This window comes from Caretta caretta, chromosome 8 (assembly GCF_965140235.1).
Source record: "Caretta caretta isolate rCarCar2 chromosome 8, rCarCar1.hap1, whole genome shotgun sequence".
In the NCBI taxonomy this organism is placed as follows: domain Eukaryota; kingdom Metazoa; phylum Chordata; order Testudines; family Cheloniidae; genus Caretta; species Caretta caretta.
Window position 1 is genome coordinate 104893353 of NC_134213.1, and position 20614 is coordinate 104913966.

At 40.1% G+C, this 20614-nt stretch overlaps 1 protein-coding gene across 12 annotated transcripts in view; it reads right to left on the bottom strand.

The window, feature by feature from the left end:
- MAST2 (microtubule associated serine/threonine kinase 2) overlaps positions 1–20614 on the bottom strand; it is a 391471-nt gene that overhangs the window by 7169 nt on the left and 363688 nt on the right. For all 12 annotated transcript variants that reach the window (XM_048862155.2, XM_048862154.2, XM_048862150.2 and 9 more), the window contains 12 exons: positions 19656–19794; positions 17831–17963; positions 16655–16820; positions 15513–15614; positions 13778–13900; positions 11833–11942; positions 9329–9480; positions 7954–8261; positions 5251–5466; positions 3123–3349; positions 1508–1630; positions 205–341 (listed from right to left, as the gene is read on the bottom strand). In XM_048862155.2, coding sequence (XP_048718112.2) covers positions 205–341; positions 1508–1630; positions 3123–3349; positions 5251–5466; positions 7954–8261; positions 9329–9480; positions 11833–11942; positions 13778–13900; positions 15513–15614; positions 16655–16820; positions 17831–17963; positions 19656–19794 — 1936 coding nt within the window. The remainder of the gene's footprint in view (positions 1–204; positions 342–1507; positions 1631–3122; positions 3350–5250; positions 5467–7953; positions 8262–9328; positions 9481–11832; positions 11943–13777; positions 13901–15512; positions 15615–16654; positions 16821–17830; positions 17964–19655; positions 19795–20614) is intronic.

A 20614-nucleotide genomic window follows, 5' to 3' on the forward strand; every position in this document is an offset into this window, starting at 1 on the left:
ATGAATTAGAAGTTACTCATTTGTCAAACCAAAAGATTTATTTATTCTTACAGGCACATCTCTCTCACTCAGTTTAGAGGTGTGATGTAAATAACAATGTGTGCTGACACAAACTTATTGCATGGAAATTGCTTTGACAAGGTCTACCTACCTCGGGAGCATTTAATTTTCAAAGTTTAAAAAAAAAAAAAATATCAAGCTCACCTTTCCTGCCCATCTTTAGTTTTGCTTTTCTTGTTCCTTCGAGCCATTTTAGATTTGTAGCTGGGCTTCCGAGCTGGCCCAACTTTGATTGATGTGTTCTCAAATGGGGAAGTAGAGATAGATACCTTATTTCCACTCTGTCGGATACAAGAGATGGCAGTTGTATAGAATAAGATTGCTTTTGGCAGTTCTAGGTGTTGAGCAAGTGGATTGCTAATTAATCACAGGCTGACATGTTTTACTCCTTTGACTAATCCCCTTTCCCTCTTTGAGTCTTCATCTAGAGCAGTAAGATGGACCTCTTTTGTCAGGCTTTCACAACAGATTAAATCTTGGTTTCCTAGCTAACTGGTACAGCTGCACAGAGTAGAAGGTGCATGGGCTTTGACCTCTCTTACTGAGATCCTGAATGCCTCAACTTACGCCTTGTAAGACACCAAGATATCATGGTGATGGTGCCAATACATACTACCAATGAGAACTACAACAATCATCTTCCTTCTAGAAATTCAGACAAAGCAGCATTCTTTGGCACCCAAACCTGTTCCCTACTTATGTGTCTGACCCTTTCTTCATGCTGATAGATTGACAGATACACTGAAATGCATCAGGCATCCATCAGCATGAATCTATACTGACTGTGTCTAAAAGCACTAGCCTGGTCTCCTCGACTTGAATCAGAAAAATCCCTCATTTGTTCCATATGTGCAAACCCCACCAAAGGCCTGTCTCTTGGAACTGTTAAAGGGTTCATTTTATTTCCATAAACGTACTCAGCAAACAAGGAGGTATCAAAATACAAGTCATTTAGCTAAATACTTTCAAGACCAGCTATTACAAAGCCTCTTTTAAAAACAGTATTAAGAGCTAATAACATTAACAGCCTAAAGCAAAACAAAATTAATGGGAAAAATGTGAGGGTATTTCTTAAAATGATACGAGGGGATTATTATAGTTACACCATATTAACCTGTTGACTGCTTCCAAATTTATCATCAAAGTCAAACAAATGAGCATCTCTTCTGGTGCCAAATATACCTGATAGGCCGTTACTTTCCACAAACATCAATGGAATGTCAGTTTAAAGTGGAACGAGACAATTTTGGAGACTTCGGGAGAGACTAATAATTTCTACCTGGCAATGGGATTAAAGCAAAGGATTTTTGCAAGGCTAATGTTAGGAGCCAGGTATTTAACTTGCATTTAAAATGATCCTCTGACAATCAGATACTAACTGTGTTTTAAATCAGTTTTTAGGTATATACTGTCCACATTCTGTAATACAAGCATGTTCCGGCCCTACCTTCAGGATCAGTTCCACCACTTCAGTATGCACCAGTCCATGTACAGACTCTCCATTGACATGGGTTATCAGATCACCTTCCCGCAGACCTGCTTCATTAGCAGGACCCCCTTCTTCCACATGCTGCCAATGACAGGGAAATGACTTACTTGAAAATACACAGGAACACGGGAATAGCGAGACTGGACCAGACCCGACGTCCATCCAATCCAGGATCCTATCTTTAACAGTGACCAATACTAGATGCTTCATAGGAAGGCGTAAGAACCTCACAATAGTAGATGTGGGATAATCTGCACCCCACAGGTCTCATCCTGATCTCCAAGAGTTAGAAATTGGCTTAAGCCTTGAACCATGAGGTTAAGTGTCCTTGCAAATTTTTGATCATCATTAATTATCACTCTGAATATTCTTGATATCCGTATAAATATAAAGAAAATTAAGCCCACTGAGCTTCAGAATTAAACATCCTGGAGCACGTATCTTGGAAGCTGGCTAAAAAGTCTTGTAGCCTCATTCTTCTGTCAGCCAAGTTTCCAGGCATTGAGATTGTACATATCATGCATCTGAATCCAAACAAATTATTTTTCCACCTCCCATCCTTTAGCACAGTACTTTCTCTAAACCGTGACGCCCTAATCATCCCATAAGGTTTTTCCCCCATTGGTGATGCTGCCATCCCCACATTAAAATAGGGGCCTGCAACATTAAGGTGAGGCGTAACTTGTTGCAGCAGCTTTCTCTTCAACGTGGACTGAAGAGGTTGCAAGCCACAGTGCTAATAAATACAGAATTTTTCAAGGGAAGCTACTATGAGAAAAATCCAGTTCCAGATTGTTTTATGCTGCTCATTAAGTAGAAAAATAATGATCACCACATACAAAGACTGGCTTTCCTAATGAGGTCTCCAAAACACTGATATAGAACGATATTAAGAAACCATTGCCCTCCACCCTCTCTTATAATTCTAAAACAGTGCATTTTAAATAATATACACCGTTTTGGGGAATATGATTATGGTTAACAGTCATTGCCAAAGAAAGATCACACAGATCATATATTTGTAAGGGGAAGGAAGAGAGATATGGAGAAGCAGACAGTAAGATCACTTGGCATAACACAGCTAAACTGAATGCCAAATCGCTGGACAATCAATGTAAAGGCACAGATGGTTTAAGGCATGTAATCAACTCCCAGTGGGTGTCTTGAAAATTCCAGCAGACTGGGTTGATCTAAGCAAACTATCACTGCTTACACAGGTCAGGATGAATTAGCTGTAATTGACCCTCATGTGACAACCCCAATAGAGAGCAAGAGGAGTTGCACAAAGACACATGCTTTAATATATTCACTTCTGGTAAAAGGAGACAGACCTACGTTACCAGTGGTGGAAAAAAGAAAAAGCTGTTGTGATTTTTGTGATGGGGTTGGACTGTTCCTGATTAAAAACCCCAGGGGTTTTTAAAAGATTTTGTCTGTCAAAAGACTCCTTTGGGTCTGAATTAGGAGAGGGGATACATGGCAGCAAAGGACAGTTTATAGATTAAACCTGCAATCTGGAAAGAAAGAATTCCCAGCCCCTAAGAGCATTCTTATTAGAAAAACAGTGACTTACCCAGACCATGTGATGCACAGCGTAGACGTCACTATCCCCCATGTAGACTCGAATAGCACGAAGGGTAAAGCCATATTTCTTTCCAGCCCGATGGATTATGATTGGTGGTTTTGGGTTTGTGATAGCAGGAGAAAAGTCTCGGCTTGGTGAGGAGTCCCTTGAAGATGGGTTGGAGGACAGAGAATGAGGTGACATTGGACTAGCCAATGGGGAGCAAGTGTGGTGATCTACAGTGATGATACAAAGGAGTGCAAATTAGAAAGCCTGACCTTCAAAGGGAAATATAACTCCTGTTAAAATTCTAATAGGAAATGAAATCTTCCTTATGTTTTTATAAAGCTAGTGAAAGCGGCATTAAAAATTCCTTTAGTATCAAATGTATCAAGGTTCATTTCCTGTAGTCTTTTTAATTAATAAGTGCTCTGAAAGGTCAAAATCAGTGCTGTTTTCAAAAAAGCGAGTACTTATTATGTACTTAGTATAGCATTGTTGTTTGTCATCTAGAATTACAGCTGGGTCAATGTGTCCATTTTGAAAAGCTATTTTCAGGGATTTCATTACTCAGCCATAAATATTTGCTCCAGGCAGAATCCTGGAGTATACAGTTTCAGTCTACCAAAGATTTCTTTTACAATATTTTATATAGATACATGATTTTATATATAGCAGTTTCTAGATTAGAGAATACACTGTTCAAATAAATAGTAAACATGGTGTGGGTCACTTTTTCTGCCCAATGTAACTCAAAACCAACCTGGGTTTTAAAAATGAAATTTGATATGAGGTTGGACTACAACTGGCTCAAGGAAGTTGTGGGGTTTTTAATTCAGAAGGGGCAAAATATTTACAAGTAGGAAGTAGCTAATGCAGGAGTATTGTAATGATTTAAAAATTATATTACAAATGAGCAGCTGCAAAACCCAGCTCCCCTCTTACATGGGTGTGATTCAACTGACCTATTGGCTAAAAACTATTACAGTTGTTACTAATATTAGCAATAACACATGTATCAAAATAGTCTTACTATACTTAGATAAGCTGATAAAATAATTTACATTACAAAACATATACAAAAATATGAACTGAATGCACAACTCCTGTATTCGTCTAGGAAAAACTGCCACAAAGTGACCATTAAGAAACACCTGCTGAGCCATCTAGTATGTATTTACCTGACAGATGAGAACAGTTCTGTCAGGGCCTCTGCTGGATATAAGCATTTTAGAGAAATTCATGAGGGAGATGGTGGTTAGAAAACCAACCAACCCTCAAACGACAGGAAATGAAATGCAAGTCACCACAATGGAGCCAAATAGCAATCTTCTATCTGCCTCCTGGGTTCCAACAGAGACATTATAGCTGGTATTGCTCTCTCAGGATATTGTGCTGGCCTGGCACACTGGCTGCAAATTGCAGGGGCGTTCCTGGTCTCTTATTAGACAGGAACAAGTGAGTCCCTGGGACTTCCAGTAAGGCCTTGAGCTCTATAAAGGGGAGGTGGGAGGTAGTGGGCACAACGCAAGAATTCCTCCCAGAGAGACGTCCGCTGAACCATGGCCCTTTCTACCCTGTTTGACAGAGGCTTCTAACAAATGCCACAGCCTGGTGCCAAAAATTATAAAGATATATCCATATCTCTATATACACACTGTTTGGTACTAACTTACTTAAATGTATTCAACCCTCTCATCTGAACATTCCTGGAAACTGAATGTGCCAGATATGCATGATTTCAACAAAATGTTAGGGATATCAGGTGCAGAGAAGTAGCAGCAAAAGGGTTAAACTTGTTTTGTCTGTAATTTTAATAGATATTCTTGCTGCATCCTTGTCTAGAGACCAGCCAAAGTTCTTGGAGCCAATTTAAACAAAAGAAGCGGTTATCAAGACAATGAGACACAGCTGTCAATTATGGTATCTGTAGTCACAAGATCACAAGTACATCTCTGTCTTCAGCAAAATAACACTCATTTTCCATGTAAGTGGCAAATACGCAGGAGTCCCAATTCCTCTTCCCTCAGGAACAATATCTTTATTGGCAGGAGCAGAAAAACAGAGGTCCTGTCTGCACGTCTTTTGTTCAAGGCATTCACATTTTTACAATATCTAAATGTGGTTTATTTCTTACCTGAAGGAATCAGGAGGGAGAGGGCTGTAGCTGATGCTGATTTAATCACTTTGTTGACAGGTCTCGAGGTACGTTTCTCCCCCGATTCCCCAGAGAGCAACCGGTGCCGTGCCCGCCGCACTGCCAAGTCGCTGATGGCTTTTGGAGTGGTAAAATCTGGACCCTCATAGCTATTGCTACGAATGCGCTGATCAGAGAAATCTGTAGTGCTTCCAGCTACAGTTTAAATTAAAGTCAATTAGAACCACAGGGAATTCCTAACAGCATATTCCCCCGCAGGCAAAATATAGGACATCAAAGTCATGTTTACATGTAGTCCAACAGTGAATTTTCTTCAGAAGCAAGCCCAGGTCTTGAGTTCTTATTTACAGAAATTTATAACCACTGGCGTTCTTCTGTATGCTGAGAATTACCTGTTCTTCTTTTGTTGGAAAGCCAGTTCTTGAAACCAAGTGCGGCAGTAATAAAGTTAGATGAAGCCTAACTCTATAGCACAGCTTTAAAGTAGTAAACAATTCTATTTAAATGGTTTATATGGCAAATAACCAGGGGAGGTTTGAGAAAGTACTCTCATTATTTTTATTATCAGCAAGAACGGTCAACCTTAAAGGCTGCAACAGCTGAACTAGGCTTTATGCTATTTACAGAAGGACGGCCATACTGGGTCAGACCAGTGGTCCATCTAGCCCAGTATCCTGTCTTCCGACACAGGCTGGAAGCAGATGCTTTGTGGCAGAGGGAGGCACAAAAATTACATTAGAAGAATTTAATTAACATTGCAAAGTCAAGAACTCAAAAATTAGGAAATGCTTGTGCAGCCTTTCAGCCCTCTTGTGTGTATGCATTATGATTGTACCGTCTAATTCAGTGGTTCTCAATCTATTTACCATCGTGGGCCGCATATGCAGCTTCTCTGTTATGTGGGCCACATCCACACAACATACACGCTACCTGTATGGCCCTGAGGCTGTCACATGGGCTGCAGCTGTGTGCTGATTGGGCCGCAAGCAGCCCATGGGCCACAGGTTGAGAACTACTGGTCTAGTTACATGATGACATACCATTTTCCCCACAGGACCCTGCCTCATTCCACGTACAGAATGGATGGTGCTCATGTAGTGAGCAGGTGTTCAGTATTTTATTTTATCTTCTCTGTTCAATGTATGGTCCCAGGCCTGTCTTACTACACAGTGTTCAAACCCTTCTCTGAGGACAGAATTATTCATTTCCTCCTGGGCTTCTCTATAGTGCCCATCACTATAATAACTGAGTGGGTCACAAACCACTCCTGGGAGACATGGGGGGTTATTATCCCCATTCTACAGATGAGGGACTGAGGCACAGAATAATTAAGGTCAAAGGTATCCACTCATTATTATTGGCCAAATTGAGGCACAGATGAGCTAATTTTTCAGAGCACTTAGCATTATATAGCATTTCACATGTTCAAAGCACAGACTTCAGTTGCAACTGTGAGCACAGCACTTCTCCAAATGAGACCCTGGGTCTCAAGTCAGCATCCAGAAAAGGAGGAACAGCACAGTAAGTGATCATCAGGGAAACGTTTGGTTTAAGCAACTGGACTGCCATCTCATAGGAACTCTGGGATAAAATCCAGGCAGGGATAAAATCCAGTTTTCCAGGGCAGCATTCATCTATGACCATGATACTGTTTTTTCTCTTCCTGCAATTCCCTGCCTCATTCACTCCACACCTTCCAGCTTCTGCAACAAATGAAGCAGGGGTCTATAGACAATAGTCTCCTTCACTACACAACCCTGATTCATCCCCACAGCAGGTCTGTCCTGTGCACTGTATGAGGCAGGGGCCCTGTGGAAAATACAGTATGTGATCATGTAATTAAAGACTGTTATAATGCAAATGCACAAGGGAGCCAAATTAAGGTTGCACAGGCAATCTTAATTCTGCAATTTTCTATCTTTTGAGTGCCTTTTGCAACTTTAACAATGTTTTTTTAACAGTTTTTTGGTAGGCAATTTCCAAGGTTTTTAATAAAGCAAGCTGAAAAAACAAACTCTGTCTTGTGACATCATATTAACATCCCCAAGGGTCATCAGCAGGGTTGGTACCTATAGATCCACTGCACAGACCTCTGTTACTTGAGCTAATGGAGTAACTGATAGCAGTAGTAGGTTGTCATCCTCTATGTGGATCACCATTAGAGGGGTTTGGGACACTTTGCCAGTGGATTTCAAAGATATTTGCTCACAACAGAGGAGTGGTGAGACCGAGAATTCTTGGTTACATTCTAGGCTCTGGAAGGGAGTGTTCTCTAGTGGGCACAGACTCTTCTGCCTATTTCCTCTAAGTTTGACCCATTCTGCCTTGTCCCCTCCAACCAGTCCCTGTCCCAGTCCTGTCTATTCCCTCCCCTGGTTCCTTGTCCCGGTCCCATTCTCCTCACCCTAGCCAATCTCAGTCTCCACTTCTCCGGCTTCTCATCCCAGTCCCAGTCTCCTTGCCCTGTCCCAGTCTCATTCCTCTTTACTCTCCATCTCAATCCCCTCCCCACCAGCTGTTCCTTGTTTTCCCCTCAGTCCTAGTTCTCTCCCACACACTCTGGCTCCTTGTCCGATCTGTCTTACCTCTCCCATCATCTGCTTCCCCCTACTCCACTGGTTCTCAGTCTCAACTTCCTCTCAACTTCTCGATGGCAGTGATCCCATCCCACCAGGTGCATACCTGTCAGGGTTGAGCTGCTGATGTTGCTGATGGTTGACGAGGGTGTTGTTGGCCCATCCTCATCTAAGTGCAGCTCTCGCTCCACAGGTTGTTCTGGAATTGGCCGGGGGAGCCCCTCACGCGACTGTACTGTAGATAGTAACGTTCCATCGGGCTGTTGCTTTTTGGGGGCAAGTCCTTCTTCCTCAGCTGAGATGGCGAACCGGGGCATGTCGAGAAGCCCCGAACAACGCCGCCGAACAGTAAGAGGCGGACTGGAGTCACTCTCTGTGTGTGAGGATTCAGACACGGACAAGCGCTTACGCAGTCTGAGAGAAAAAGCATGACCAGGTCACTGGGCTGGGCTGTGATAATTCATAACGCCGAAGGACAAGTGATGGTTACTGGTTTACAAGCACAGAAATAATGAGCAAACTCAAGCCAAAACAATATGATTCCAGGTTCAAGCCTCCCAATTTGGGTAGTTGGGAGGTGAGCTAGGGAGGAGGCTTGGGTTTAGGGTTGTTGTTTGGATCATTAAAAGTTATGGGTATTTGCAAAATTCAGACCTGGATTATTTTCCCTTATTAACTTTTTAAGATAAGTACAAAATCAAACAAAATACAATGCAATGAAAGCGACAAATTATTACAACAATCGTTATTACCAATAACAGGGCAAAGAAATGCAAACACTTGTACCTATCATCTTATGCTTTTACCTGCTCTTTTTTCTTTTTTAGACTTATTTTTATAACTTTTAGCAGGATCAGTTTATATTAGTTACACATGTAATCTATCAAGTGTTCTTAGTAAAGGTGTAGGAAAGACATTCTAGATCACAACCACATTAAATGCATCCATATGACACCATGTTTTAGCGTATGATCCCCCATTCTATAACTTGTATAGTTATTTTCTCCATTAAGCTGAATCCAACAATTATTCCAATCATTCTGGGCACAAGGGAGGCATGCTGGATTTCTATTTTCTGAGTATTATTACATTTTGCTAACAGAGATGACAGGACACAATTATTTCTTGTATTCAGCACTGTGGAAAGACCAATATTTTTCTAATTTGTGGCAGGAGAGAATGTGGGGAGAACTAGATTTTGAACCCCTGGAGGTTCAGACATGTTTGGATTGGGAATTTTGGTTCAGGCCCATCTCAGACTCCATTCTCAGGAAGGAAGCTTTGCTTACGAGCAGAATACCTTTTGCGTTATTTTAAATATTCGCTGTAAGCTTACATAATGTTAGAACTTAACGAGATACTTTTAAGTAGTACACAGATTTTACACTGAATTGCAGCTGTAAGAGTTTCTGATGTCAATGTAGACGGGGAAAAAAGCCTTCTTTGTGGTTAAATAAAAAGTACAAGTCTAATAAACTCACATTTCAGGAGAGCCAATCACCCAGCTGCGGTCCCGACTTTTCAGACCACTGAGGCTGTCTAGCCGATCATCTTTTTCCTCACTGAGACTGCGCTTAGTTGGTGGTGTTTTCCTCTCTTCGTGGATGGAAAGACGTTCCATACTGCTGTACACCTGCATATCGCAAAAGCACTTAAGTTCCATCTGTACGAAGCATGCAGTAAACAGTCCTGCAAGTCCTTATCTAATCAAAAGGTCTTTCTCTCCCAGAATGGAAGCTTGGTTTAAAACCTGAACTTGGCAATGTTCTCTGATTAGCTAATACAGGACCCAACACAGATGTGATATGCTCAGGCAACGTACACCGGGGAGAAGGGAAGAGGCAAGATTTGGAACGGTCAGATATGTCCTTCTGCTGTAATACCTACACTCAGATATTCGGTTGTGATGCTACAAAGGCCATTTGTATATGAAAATTTTAAAGAAGTTGCTTAAACAGGCTCCACAAAGCACTGAAGGCTCAAGGCTGACATCTAGATCTTGACATCTTACCAAACAAACTCAATTCAGCATCTTGCTGCTGACCTCATTTCGTTACTGTGATTCTATCAACATTGCCCCAAGTTTACTAAACCTTTTCAAACAAGAGTCTTGCCCTCTTTATGGAATTTTCCGTGCTGCTCACAGCTCAACCAATGTGCATCTCTCTGCTGTACAGTGATATTTTAAATAATTAAACAATTAACCAAAAAAAAACCCTTTTACAACTTTTAAAACTGTATTTGATTGTGGACCTGATTTTCATAAGAAGAGATTAATAAAAATGCTGTTATTAAAAATTCAGCACATCAACAAGAAAACTATTAATTTATTTGGCTAAATTGTCAGACAAACTTTTCAAAATATAAAGAGCTTTTTATTCTTCCCATTCTACTGATGTTGTAGCATTTTCTAAATTTAAACATAAATGTATTGCAGTGGACTTTCTCTGCTTGTGTCAAAAATACTGAACAAAAGTTGCAGCCAAACAGATTAATTGCTGTTCATAACAGGGGGATATGGTGGAAAAAGAAATCAAGACTTATGGATTTGTAAAAACCTGTTCAAGGTCCCAACTAATTCTCAGGTCCAATTTTAGTCTTACTTATCGTGGTGTAAACCAGAAGCAACCCCACTGAAGTTAATGCTAATTAAAACCATTGAGATACCTGAGCCAGGTCCACAGAGAAGACTGGATAACATTACAACCCTCAAGGCACTTTCAGATAGGGCAGTGAGATACTCTCTTTCACTGTTATAAAGGGGACTATTCTCCATGTCTACTGAAGGTAGGACAAGTAGTAATGGGCTTTATCTGCGGCAAGGGAGATTTAGGTTAGCTATTAAGAAAAATGTTCTAACTACAAGGGTAATTAAGTTTTGGAACAGGCTTCCAAGGGAATCCCCATCACTGGAGGTTTTTAAGAACAGGTTGAACAAAAACCTGCCAGGGGTGGTCTAACTTTACTTGGTCCTGCAGTGCATGGCGCTGGACGTGATAACTTCTCAAGGTCTCTTCCAGCCCTACATTTCTATGATGCTATGATACAGGGGTACTATATGGTTTCAGAGTAGCAGCCGTGTTCGTCTGTATCCGCAAAAAGAAAAGGAGGACTTGTGGCACCTTAGAGACTAACAAATTTATTTGAGCATAAGGTTTCGTGGGCTAAAGCCCACTTCATCAGATGCATGCAGTGGAAAATACAGTGGGGAGATTTATATACACAGAGAACATGAAACAATGGGTGTTACCATACACACTGTAAGGAGAGTGATCAGGTAAGGTGCGCTATTACCAGCAGGAGAACGGGGGAGGGGGGGAAACCTTTTGTAGTGATAATCAAGGTGGGCCATTTCCAGCACTTGACAAGAACGTCTGAGGAACAGCAGGGGGAGGGGAATAAACACGGGGAAATAGTTTTACTTTGTGTAATGACCCATCCACTCCCAGTCTTTATTCAAGCCTAAGTTAATTGTATCCAGTTTGCAAATTAATTCCAATTCAGCAGTCTCTCATTGGAGTCTGTTTTTGAAGTTTTTTTATTGAACAGGCCCACCAAGGAAGGAAGGAAGAGGTCTGTGTGTTTAGAACAAGTTCAGGTCTGTTTACATTCATGATGGAACAGCATTTGGACCGCATGTGGAGCCCCTCACAAAATGGACTTGGGTTTTTATTGAATATCAATAGGAGACCTATTTTGAGACCTCTTGAACCCCACCTGTTATTTCAGGGCAACCTAGTATAAACCTTGCAGTACTACCATGTGTACAGAGTCCATTATTGAAGATAAACTACTGCAGTACAGACAGCTGACACAAACCATGGTGCACTGTCCTTTTTGTCTAAAATGCCTAAATTCAATGAGTGATAAAGACTATGTGGCCCCTTCATGTTATCTGAACATTGTTTTTTTTTAAAGGGCAACTCATGACTAACAGAAAAATCTAAATAAGAATATGATTTTAAACAAACCAGTATGCCCTTACCTTACTGAACCGTGGTGAGCAAGATGAGAACTGTCTAATTTCTACATGATCATCATCATTTGTGTCGTCTTCTTCTTCTGAATCTAGGTGCTGGTACCGTTCAGAACGAGCTATGAACAAGGACACAAACTGCAGTATAATTAACCAGCACCTAGAAAGCCCATGCCCTTTGTACTTTCTAGAAAGTACGTCAAACAGTAACTGATGCTCACAGGATCAGTTTGCACATAGCAATTCCTATTTGTCTAGCTGCAAAGGTTGCCTGTTGTAGAGCTTTGAGTATTTTTGATCATGAAGAATATCTTCAGTAAAGCTGTGCATGTGTGCAAATAGACTTCAAATATACACACCATTTTGCTCTTCCTATTCCTTTAAACATGTACTACACTCTATTCTTGTTTGTTTAGTGTATATAACTCCTCAGATATATTACACTGTAAAACTGACTGATCCCCAGCAAACCATATAGAATATATATATATAAAATATAGATTCTGGAAACCATAAATTCTAAGAAAAGGAGTACTTGTGGCACCTTAGAGACTAACAAATTTATTAGAGCATAAGCTTTCGTGAGTTACAGCTCACTTCATACTAAGCTTAGTGCTTACTAACACAAACAGTCCTATTAAAGGAAATGGGAATACAGTTTACTCTGTCTTGTTATTTCCAATTAGGTGGATTTAGCATTGTGCAAAGTTCATTCTGGACATGTGCAAGCCTTCATTTTGTAATACATTTACTTAAAAACTATTCCTCTTTCACCTACAACTGCAAGTGATTACTAGGCAATTGCCAATTTTTTAAGGAAGTCTAAACAGAGCTATTTTTGAGTGAAAACATCTAAAATGCCCCCCAAAATATTTTTGAGCTCTGCGATCATACAATTCTAAACCAGCCCAATATAAATTTTTATAATTTGGCAAAAAAAAAAAAAAAAAAAAAAGATCCCCAGGCTGAGCCACATTTGCTGCATTGCATCAGCCAGAAAGGATTTCTTTCAGGAGTTATAAACCTTGGTAAACTAGTAGTGCTTATGATAGGAATGCCATCTCAGTTTTCCGATGACCATATAAAGATCCTTTATGACATGAGAATTCTCCCCAACAGAGACTCATGCCATGGCATCCCCTCTATCCAGCTAAGCATGCTTGGACATTTGTTGCTGTCCGCAGAGCTTGTCAGCTGGGGATTGCTAGAAAATAAAAAGGCACTTCTACCCACGGGGAGTAAGCTCAGTGTCCCTGCACCGTATCCCACCATCACTGTCCCAGAACCAAAGCACTAGAGATCTAACGTGATCACCCCACTGCACTAGAGAGCCAAGCTCTACCTAACTACAGTATTTCAACCAGCATCACCACAGTAAGGGCTCTCTCACTGTGAACATTACTGTAATAACTCCTTTACAACGTCAAAGGATTTTTCCTTCCAACGTATGAGTTAAATACAAGTTAAAAACTAATATCACCCAAAAACTGTAGCGTGGAAACATGCACATGGACTGGAAGAGTCATCGCATCTGATGTGCTTGATCACAGCAATCATTTTAACATAACCCAGCACAGTGATGTTCATGTGAACAGAAAGAAGGGAGGACCACAAAAAAAAAAAAATTACACACAGCTAAATACCTCTATTAATGAAGTGAAGAATTTCCAGGGCTCTGAGAACACTGTGGCCGAAAATGGGATATAACTAGGCCACCAATACCAACGAAGCATGGAATAATTTTCATACAATTCTGATTCGGATCCAAACAAACTCCTCTCTTGCGACTCAATATAGTACTTTTTACAGAATATCAATCAAATATATTTTATTAAGATGGTGATAATGATTTTCATTAAGCAATTGACAAAATATAAATTAACTATACATAAGAAATATGGCCCACATTAAAGATGATACAACTCAGGCTGAGTCAGAAGCTCTTCTTTCTTACTGTCAAAGTAGCTAGTGTCATCCTCAGATTCCAGCTGTGGAATAAATTCTGCTTTCTGTCGAAGTAATCCATTCCAGTCCAGATCTTTAAAGAACCGGTGCTGTTTCACCTCAAAGGCACTACCTGAAAAAAGAGTATTTTTCTAACATTGCTCTCACGTGTCAAAAAATTCTCAAGGCATAGGAGAAAATATGGAAACGTATTTTCATCTAAAATGTATTTTCTGAGAATCACAGGAAACTACACTTGGGTTCTTTGCCAATGTTGTGATAACAGATAAAAACTGCACGATTTACACCCTCTTAATTTAAACACAACACATGCCTACATTGGCTGGAAAGCAACATCTCCAGTATAGCTCTGCAGTGTAAGTCTCAAGAGTGAGAACAAATTAATGAAAAACCTTTAAATGTGATCTTGTTCACATCAAGTGTATGTGCACTGTTTTTGACCCTGATTCTGCAAGGCACTTAAAGATATGAGTAGTTCCATTGAATTCAAAAGTATTAAAATTAGGCATGTGTTTAAAAAGATCTTCTTGAATCACCATCTTTGTTGTTAAACTCTGGGGCTTGAACACTGAGAAAGAAAAAATATGAAAAGATCATATGCCTGCTGGGGTGTGGACATTTTAAATGAAAACATTGCTCATAAAAGGTATCAGATTTGTCCACAGAAAAGGCCTGGTATGAGAAAAGAAAAATAAGGTTTGTTGACTGAGAGCAAAGACGCCCACTGTGGTGGCAGTTTTAGTGGAACAGAATCTGTCCACCAGCAATGGAAATAAACCCATCTATGCATTTTACATATAACAAAACACAACACCCTTAAGGTGGCGATGACTTTCATCCACCACCTGTGGGGTCTGGAGTTGAGCTGGTGCTCTCTCTCGATATGAAAGGCTTTATTTCACATGACTGATTCTTGAACCACCCAGCCAGCAAGTGTACACTTTGAAATCGTTCTGTATTTGCATTTTCTAAAGGCTACATATAAACTGAATTATGAATTTGAAACGAAATGCGAAACCAAACGAAACCAAACCCAAAAAGTTAGTGAAAAAGAGGAACTGCGCCATGAGGCTGCAGGTCAGGCAGGAATTATTGAGACTGGAGTGTCATGTGGAAGTTAGCTGAATACATCAATGGTTCCCTAAAATTTTAAAAGGGAAAGTCCTAAATTGCAAAGGCTTAAATCTTACCATACATTGCTTACAGATAGTCTTAAGCACTTTACTTTTCCCAGGAAACTTCAGGTTCTTGGATTTTAGGGAATTACACAGCAGTGTGCGCACCGCTAAGGGGAAAAGTTGTAATTTTGTTACACTCACAAGTGCTCATCAACATCTCCTTGCCAAAGAGAATTTCACGCAAAATCTGTTTAAACAATTTTCCGATTGAGACACAAATCCCTGACAAAGCCCGAACTGGAACCATCAAAAAGGCTGTCTAGTGAGGTTATGCTGTGACCTATGTACAGTGAGTCAGATTGGTGAGCAGACACCTTTTCTTCTTTAACCCCCCAAAACAGTGGCATTTTTCTGACATGTGCAGATTTCTCACTGATTCTGATCACGCTATCCCCAGGGACAGAAAGTTGTGAGACCACCACTAAACGCAGTGCATACTATTTCACAGCACAAAGGCAGCATTTCACAACAGTGTAGCAACTCCCATTGGCATTGCAGCTTCTTTTATTGCTTCGGGTTAGTCTTTTTGCAAGAATACGCCTGTACCTGTTCCCAGTCTTTCCAGAGGGTTTTGACAGAGAAGTTTAGATGTGAGGTCCTGTGCATCTGGCGGTAATGCATCATCCCCTTCTGGCCAGGCAATTTCATCTAAGGAGATAAAGCAATTTGAAAAAGGCAAGTCATGAAATCCACAAACATTTTTATACAATAAAAAGTAGTAGGCTGTAGCAGAGCGTTATTTGAATGGGTTTGCATTCAGCCGCATGAGTACTTAATATAATTCAAGCACTGACATTTTCCAAAATGCATCTAAATTCAATATTAACCATAGCTGCTGTCAGCAAACAGTAATTGTTGGAACAAAACTGTAAGAACCTTAATGCATATGAAATAATGAGCTTTTATGGCAAGACAAAGAATTACTATGGTGCAGCTGTATCTCATGCCTACACATTTTGGGTAACAATTTTATCAATCAATTTTAGCTCTTGCTTCTTGCAAATCCTGAAACTCACTTTCCACAAATATTTGCTTAAAATTCACTGTTTCGGTGAACATTTGAGAGTAATCCTTTTCACTTGAATACTCATGGAAAGTGAACACAAGCAAATCAATTAATAAAAACAGAATCAATCAATTTTCTACAGCATTTGCCCAGCTCTAACCATGGGCCAAAGGACAAAAACTTTCACTACCCAAGGCATGAAGGTATTTAATACAACAGTGTTTATTGATGTACTTTGTTGCTTTTTACAAGTTATTTTTATTACATTTGCGTAGCAATTGACTAATGAGCCCTATCCTTTGTGCCTACACGGGATAACCAACAACAAAATAGAATCTTGGCCTGCTAATCGGCTTGCTCTTTTCAAATGCAAACACATGTCTTTCCACTCCCCACATCACTAATTTTTTTTATAAGCTGGATTTCTCCCTGCACTATGCATATTGACAGAGTTTACATACATATATACAGATGACATCTGGTGTATGTTAAGCAAGTTAAGAGCTTTTAGCAACTGTAGTTATTTACCAAAAGGGAGTATCAAACTAATTCTAATACTGAACAATTAACTTTGCTTCTTATGTAGCCTTTCACTAAATTACAGCAGATTTCAATTTTTTCATACTCTCTCATAGTGAACCGCTAAAGGTAACCCCTCCAGAGACAGAATAAATAAACATACCACTGATTACTTGTCCAAACAGTTCTTCTGGTGTGTCACCAAAGAAAGGGACACAGCCAACTAAAAACTCATACAGGATAACTCCCATGGCCCACCAATCCACAGGCTTTCCATAACCCTGTCGCAAGATCACTTCCGGGGCAATGTATTCTGGAGTCCCACATACCTGAAGATGGACAGACAGAAAGGAAACTGTTAATTTACACAAAAAAAAAAAAAAAAAAAGAGGAGTTCTTGTGGCACCTTAGAGACTAACAAATTTATTTGAGCATGAGCTTTCGTGAGCTAGAAACCATTTCATCGGATGTATGAAGTAAAAGATACAGGAGCAGGTATAAATACATGAAAGGATGTGGGTTGCTTTACCAAGTGTTAGGTCAATCTAATGAGATAAATCAAGTAACAGCAGGATACCTAGGGAGGAGAAATAACTTTTGAAGTGGTAAGAGAGTGACTACCATATTTGGAAGCCAGCTTCCTTCTACCTAATTCTTTTTCCACTGCCTCAGCTGGAGCAGGTAGTGATTTTTGTCATTAACACATCCCTTGCCACATGGAAATATTCCACAGTTAGTGACAGTCAGACTAGATAAACTTGCATAACCTGTCAAAGCTGTCAATATTCAGCATTTATATGAATTGCCCAATTTTCCACCCATGGCTTCGGTACAATTTAGAACAGAACTTTGAAATCCCAAACTAAGGGCTAAAAGTGCATCTTTTCAAAAATGAAGGTAAAATTCTGCTAAAGAACATTATTTGTGCAGAATCATATGAAAACCTTGTGATTCAAGTCTTGTCTCTTCATCATTCAACACACACCATAGTGTCAGGGAATTCTACAAATCCTTTGATTCTGTCACAAAGGGCCCCAACCCATACATCTAGGAGCATGCACCTTCAAGGAGATAATTGCAGGTTCAGCTTTTAAAGTTTATAGTTTCATTAGGTTAACTGTATTCAGCACTTACATCACTCCTCATACAGTGGTGTATCTATCTGAACTGTGATCATCAAGTTACCTCTGTCTGCAATTTCAGGTCACAAAATCTTTTCTTTTTGCAAACAGCATTAAACACTCTCAGTCTATACACTGAAAAAGAAAAGTCGGCGAAATGCTGTGGAAATTCACTGATTCAAAGCTGTAATTTTTTAGAAAAACATTTTGCAGCTTACCTGCTTATCCAGGAACTCTCTTGCATCTTTCTCAATGTGTCCCTCATACAGATTAGTTGTGAGACTCATTAGCCCAATTTTAGAGAGTCCGAAATCTGTTAGTTTAATGTGACCCATGGATGTTATCAGAAGACTGGGAAAAAGAGGAAAGAAAGTAATTCAGTATTCACTGCTATAGTTTCAGAAAACAATCACAATGTAACGTTATTGCATTATCTAGCACAATGTCTGATAGATATATGGTGCTTGGTGATCCTGTGCATTCCTCCACTTATATGCAACTGAACATCATGAACAAGACCAAGACTGCTGGGAAATCAGACTGCTTTCAAACTGAACTAATGCAATAACAGGGTTCAGACAGACCTTTGAACAGAATGTTTGCAGTGCTGTAGCCATATTGGTCTGAATGGAAACTTCACAACATGACGAAGGGAGCCAGACTGAAGAGCGACATTTTCTGAGCAGAGTCAAGAAACAAAACGTCATCCCCTGTTACAAACCTGTGATCACTACAGGCAGCTCCAAAGAGCAGAGGAATCTCTTTGTAGCTAGAAAGCTTTTCCTTTCTACCAACAGAAGTGGGTCCAATAAAAGATATTATCTCATTGAACTGCTCCCTCTCATTTGAATAGAATGTTATTGTAAGAGGTCATTCTTTCCATGCTTAACTGCTCTAATAAGACTCTTAAGATTAAATGCTGTTCTGGCTTTCAAGCCAACATCCTTAAAACGATGGGTTTTTGTTAACTTTCGTACCTGCTGTTAGGATTTGAGAGTTTTTTGCTGAAACAGGGCAGAGAGATCTGTTTGTTTTCGATGCACCTTCTAAATATGCCATAGGAACAACTTAGAACATATAAGTGATTACTGAGTTAAATTCAGGACATGTTCTGGGAAGCAGGGACTCTGAAACAGAATTGAGGGTCATGGTGGATAATCAGCTGAACATGAGCTCCCAAGCATGACGCCATGGCCAAAAGGGCTAATGAGATCCTGGGATGCATAAACGGGATTCTCAAGTAGGAGTAGAGAGGTTACTTCATTTCTGTATTTGGCATTGGAGCGACCACTGCTGGAACACTGGGTCCAGTTCTGGTGCCCACAATTCAAGAAGGATGTTGATAAATTGGAGAGGGTTCAGAAAAGAGCCATGAGAATGATCAAAGGACTAGAAAACCTGCTTTATAGGAGCTCAATCTATTTAATTTAACAAAGAGAAGGTTATGGGGTGACTTGATTACAGTCTATAAGTACCTACATGGGGAACAGATATTTAATAATGGGCTCTTCAGTCTATCAGAAAGGTATAACATGATCCAATGGTGAGAAGTTGAAGCTAGATAAATTCAGTCTGGAAATAAGGCGTAATTTTTTAACCGTGAGAGTAATTAATCATTGGAACAATTTACCAAGGGTCGCGGTGGATTTTCCATCACTCACAATTTTTAAATCAAGACTGGATGTTTTTTCTAAAAGCTCTGCTCTAGGAGTTATTTTGGGGGAGTTCTCTGGCCTGTGCTATACAGGAGGTCAGACTAGATGATCACAATGGTCCCTTCTGGCCTTGGAATCTATGAATGCTTATTAATGTGCATCATGGCGGGGCGAATTACTCTTTAATGATGTTAGCACAGATTGACAACCGAAAACAAGAAGTTGAACCTATCAAAAAAACAACATTGTAAACTTAGTCTTTTCAAGACTAAATAAATGAGACAAGACTGGCTATTTGCCTATAACATCCAATGCTTTCCTTGGTAATTATACTTTTATCACGGAGATCTACAACTACATATTTGAACCTGAAAGGTTCAAAACATACTTGTCAGGTTTTAGGTCACGGTGGACAATGCCATAATTGTGTAGGTACTCCAGCGCCAGCACTGTCTCTGCAAAATACATCCTGGCCATATCGACTGGTAGGGCTCCAATATTCTTTAGGAGTGTGGCACAATCTCCTCCTAGAAATAAATTACAAACATAGCACATTGAAATGACATGAATACTAAGCTACAGTACCAGCAACACCTCAAAATTAGATTGGAAGAATTTCTGCCTCCTTAAATTACATCTCTATCTACATTGAAGGTTCTTACCCTTGGTCCTGTATTCTGAACACAGTTTAGAAAATAATTTTAATTTCCATAATGCCTTTTTTATTTGCTGTAATTTAAATCTCTATAGTTTCTGTCATGCCTGTCAGGATCTAAATGCATGTCACAAACCATACAAGTCGCTCTTCTGCACAGAAGAGCAGTAACCAGCCAGACAAGGGATACATAGCAAACCTCACAACAGCATGGGACAGGGGACACTTTTGTCAATGACATTTTGGCAAACTCCAGCTCTTTACAAAGCAGTATGATGCCACTGAGGTCTGTGGACAGTGAACAGTGACAACGTTTCTATGGCTTCATCTGAGGTACCACAGGAAAGGAAAGTCCACAGAATTAAATTTATCAGCCTTGGAAAGGAGGAGGACTAAGCTGAACTTGCTAGGATTCAGGGAATCTGGGTTTGTCAACCTTGATTCGGAGACTACTGAGAAATGCTCTCTCCACTTTAGGGAGCACAGATAAGGGTCTTCTTGCCTTCCTAGGGGAGCAGTCCAGCTGGCTTCCATACAACTATTTATTGAGAAAAGCAAGCAGGATTTGGCTCAATGATTGTATAAATTCATCTTCCAGGTTGGAAAGGAATCTGGGAAGGAAGTATAGTTTACACTCAGCTAGCCTTTGTGGCTATAGTAAAGGAGTGGGCAAACTTTTTGGCCCAAGGGCC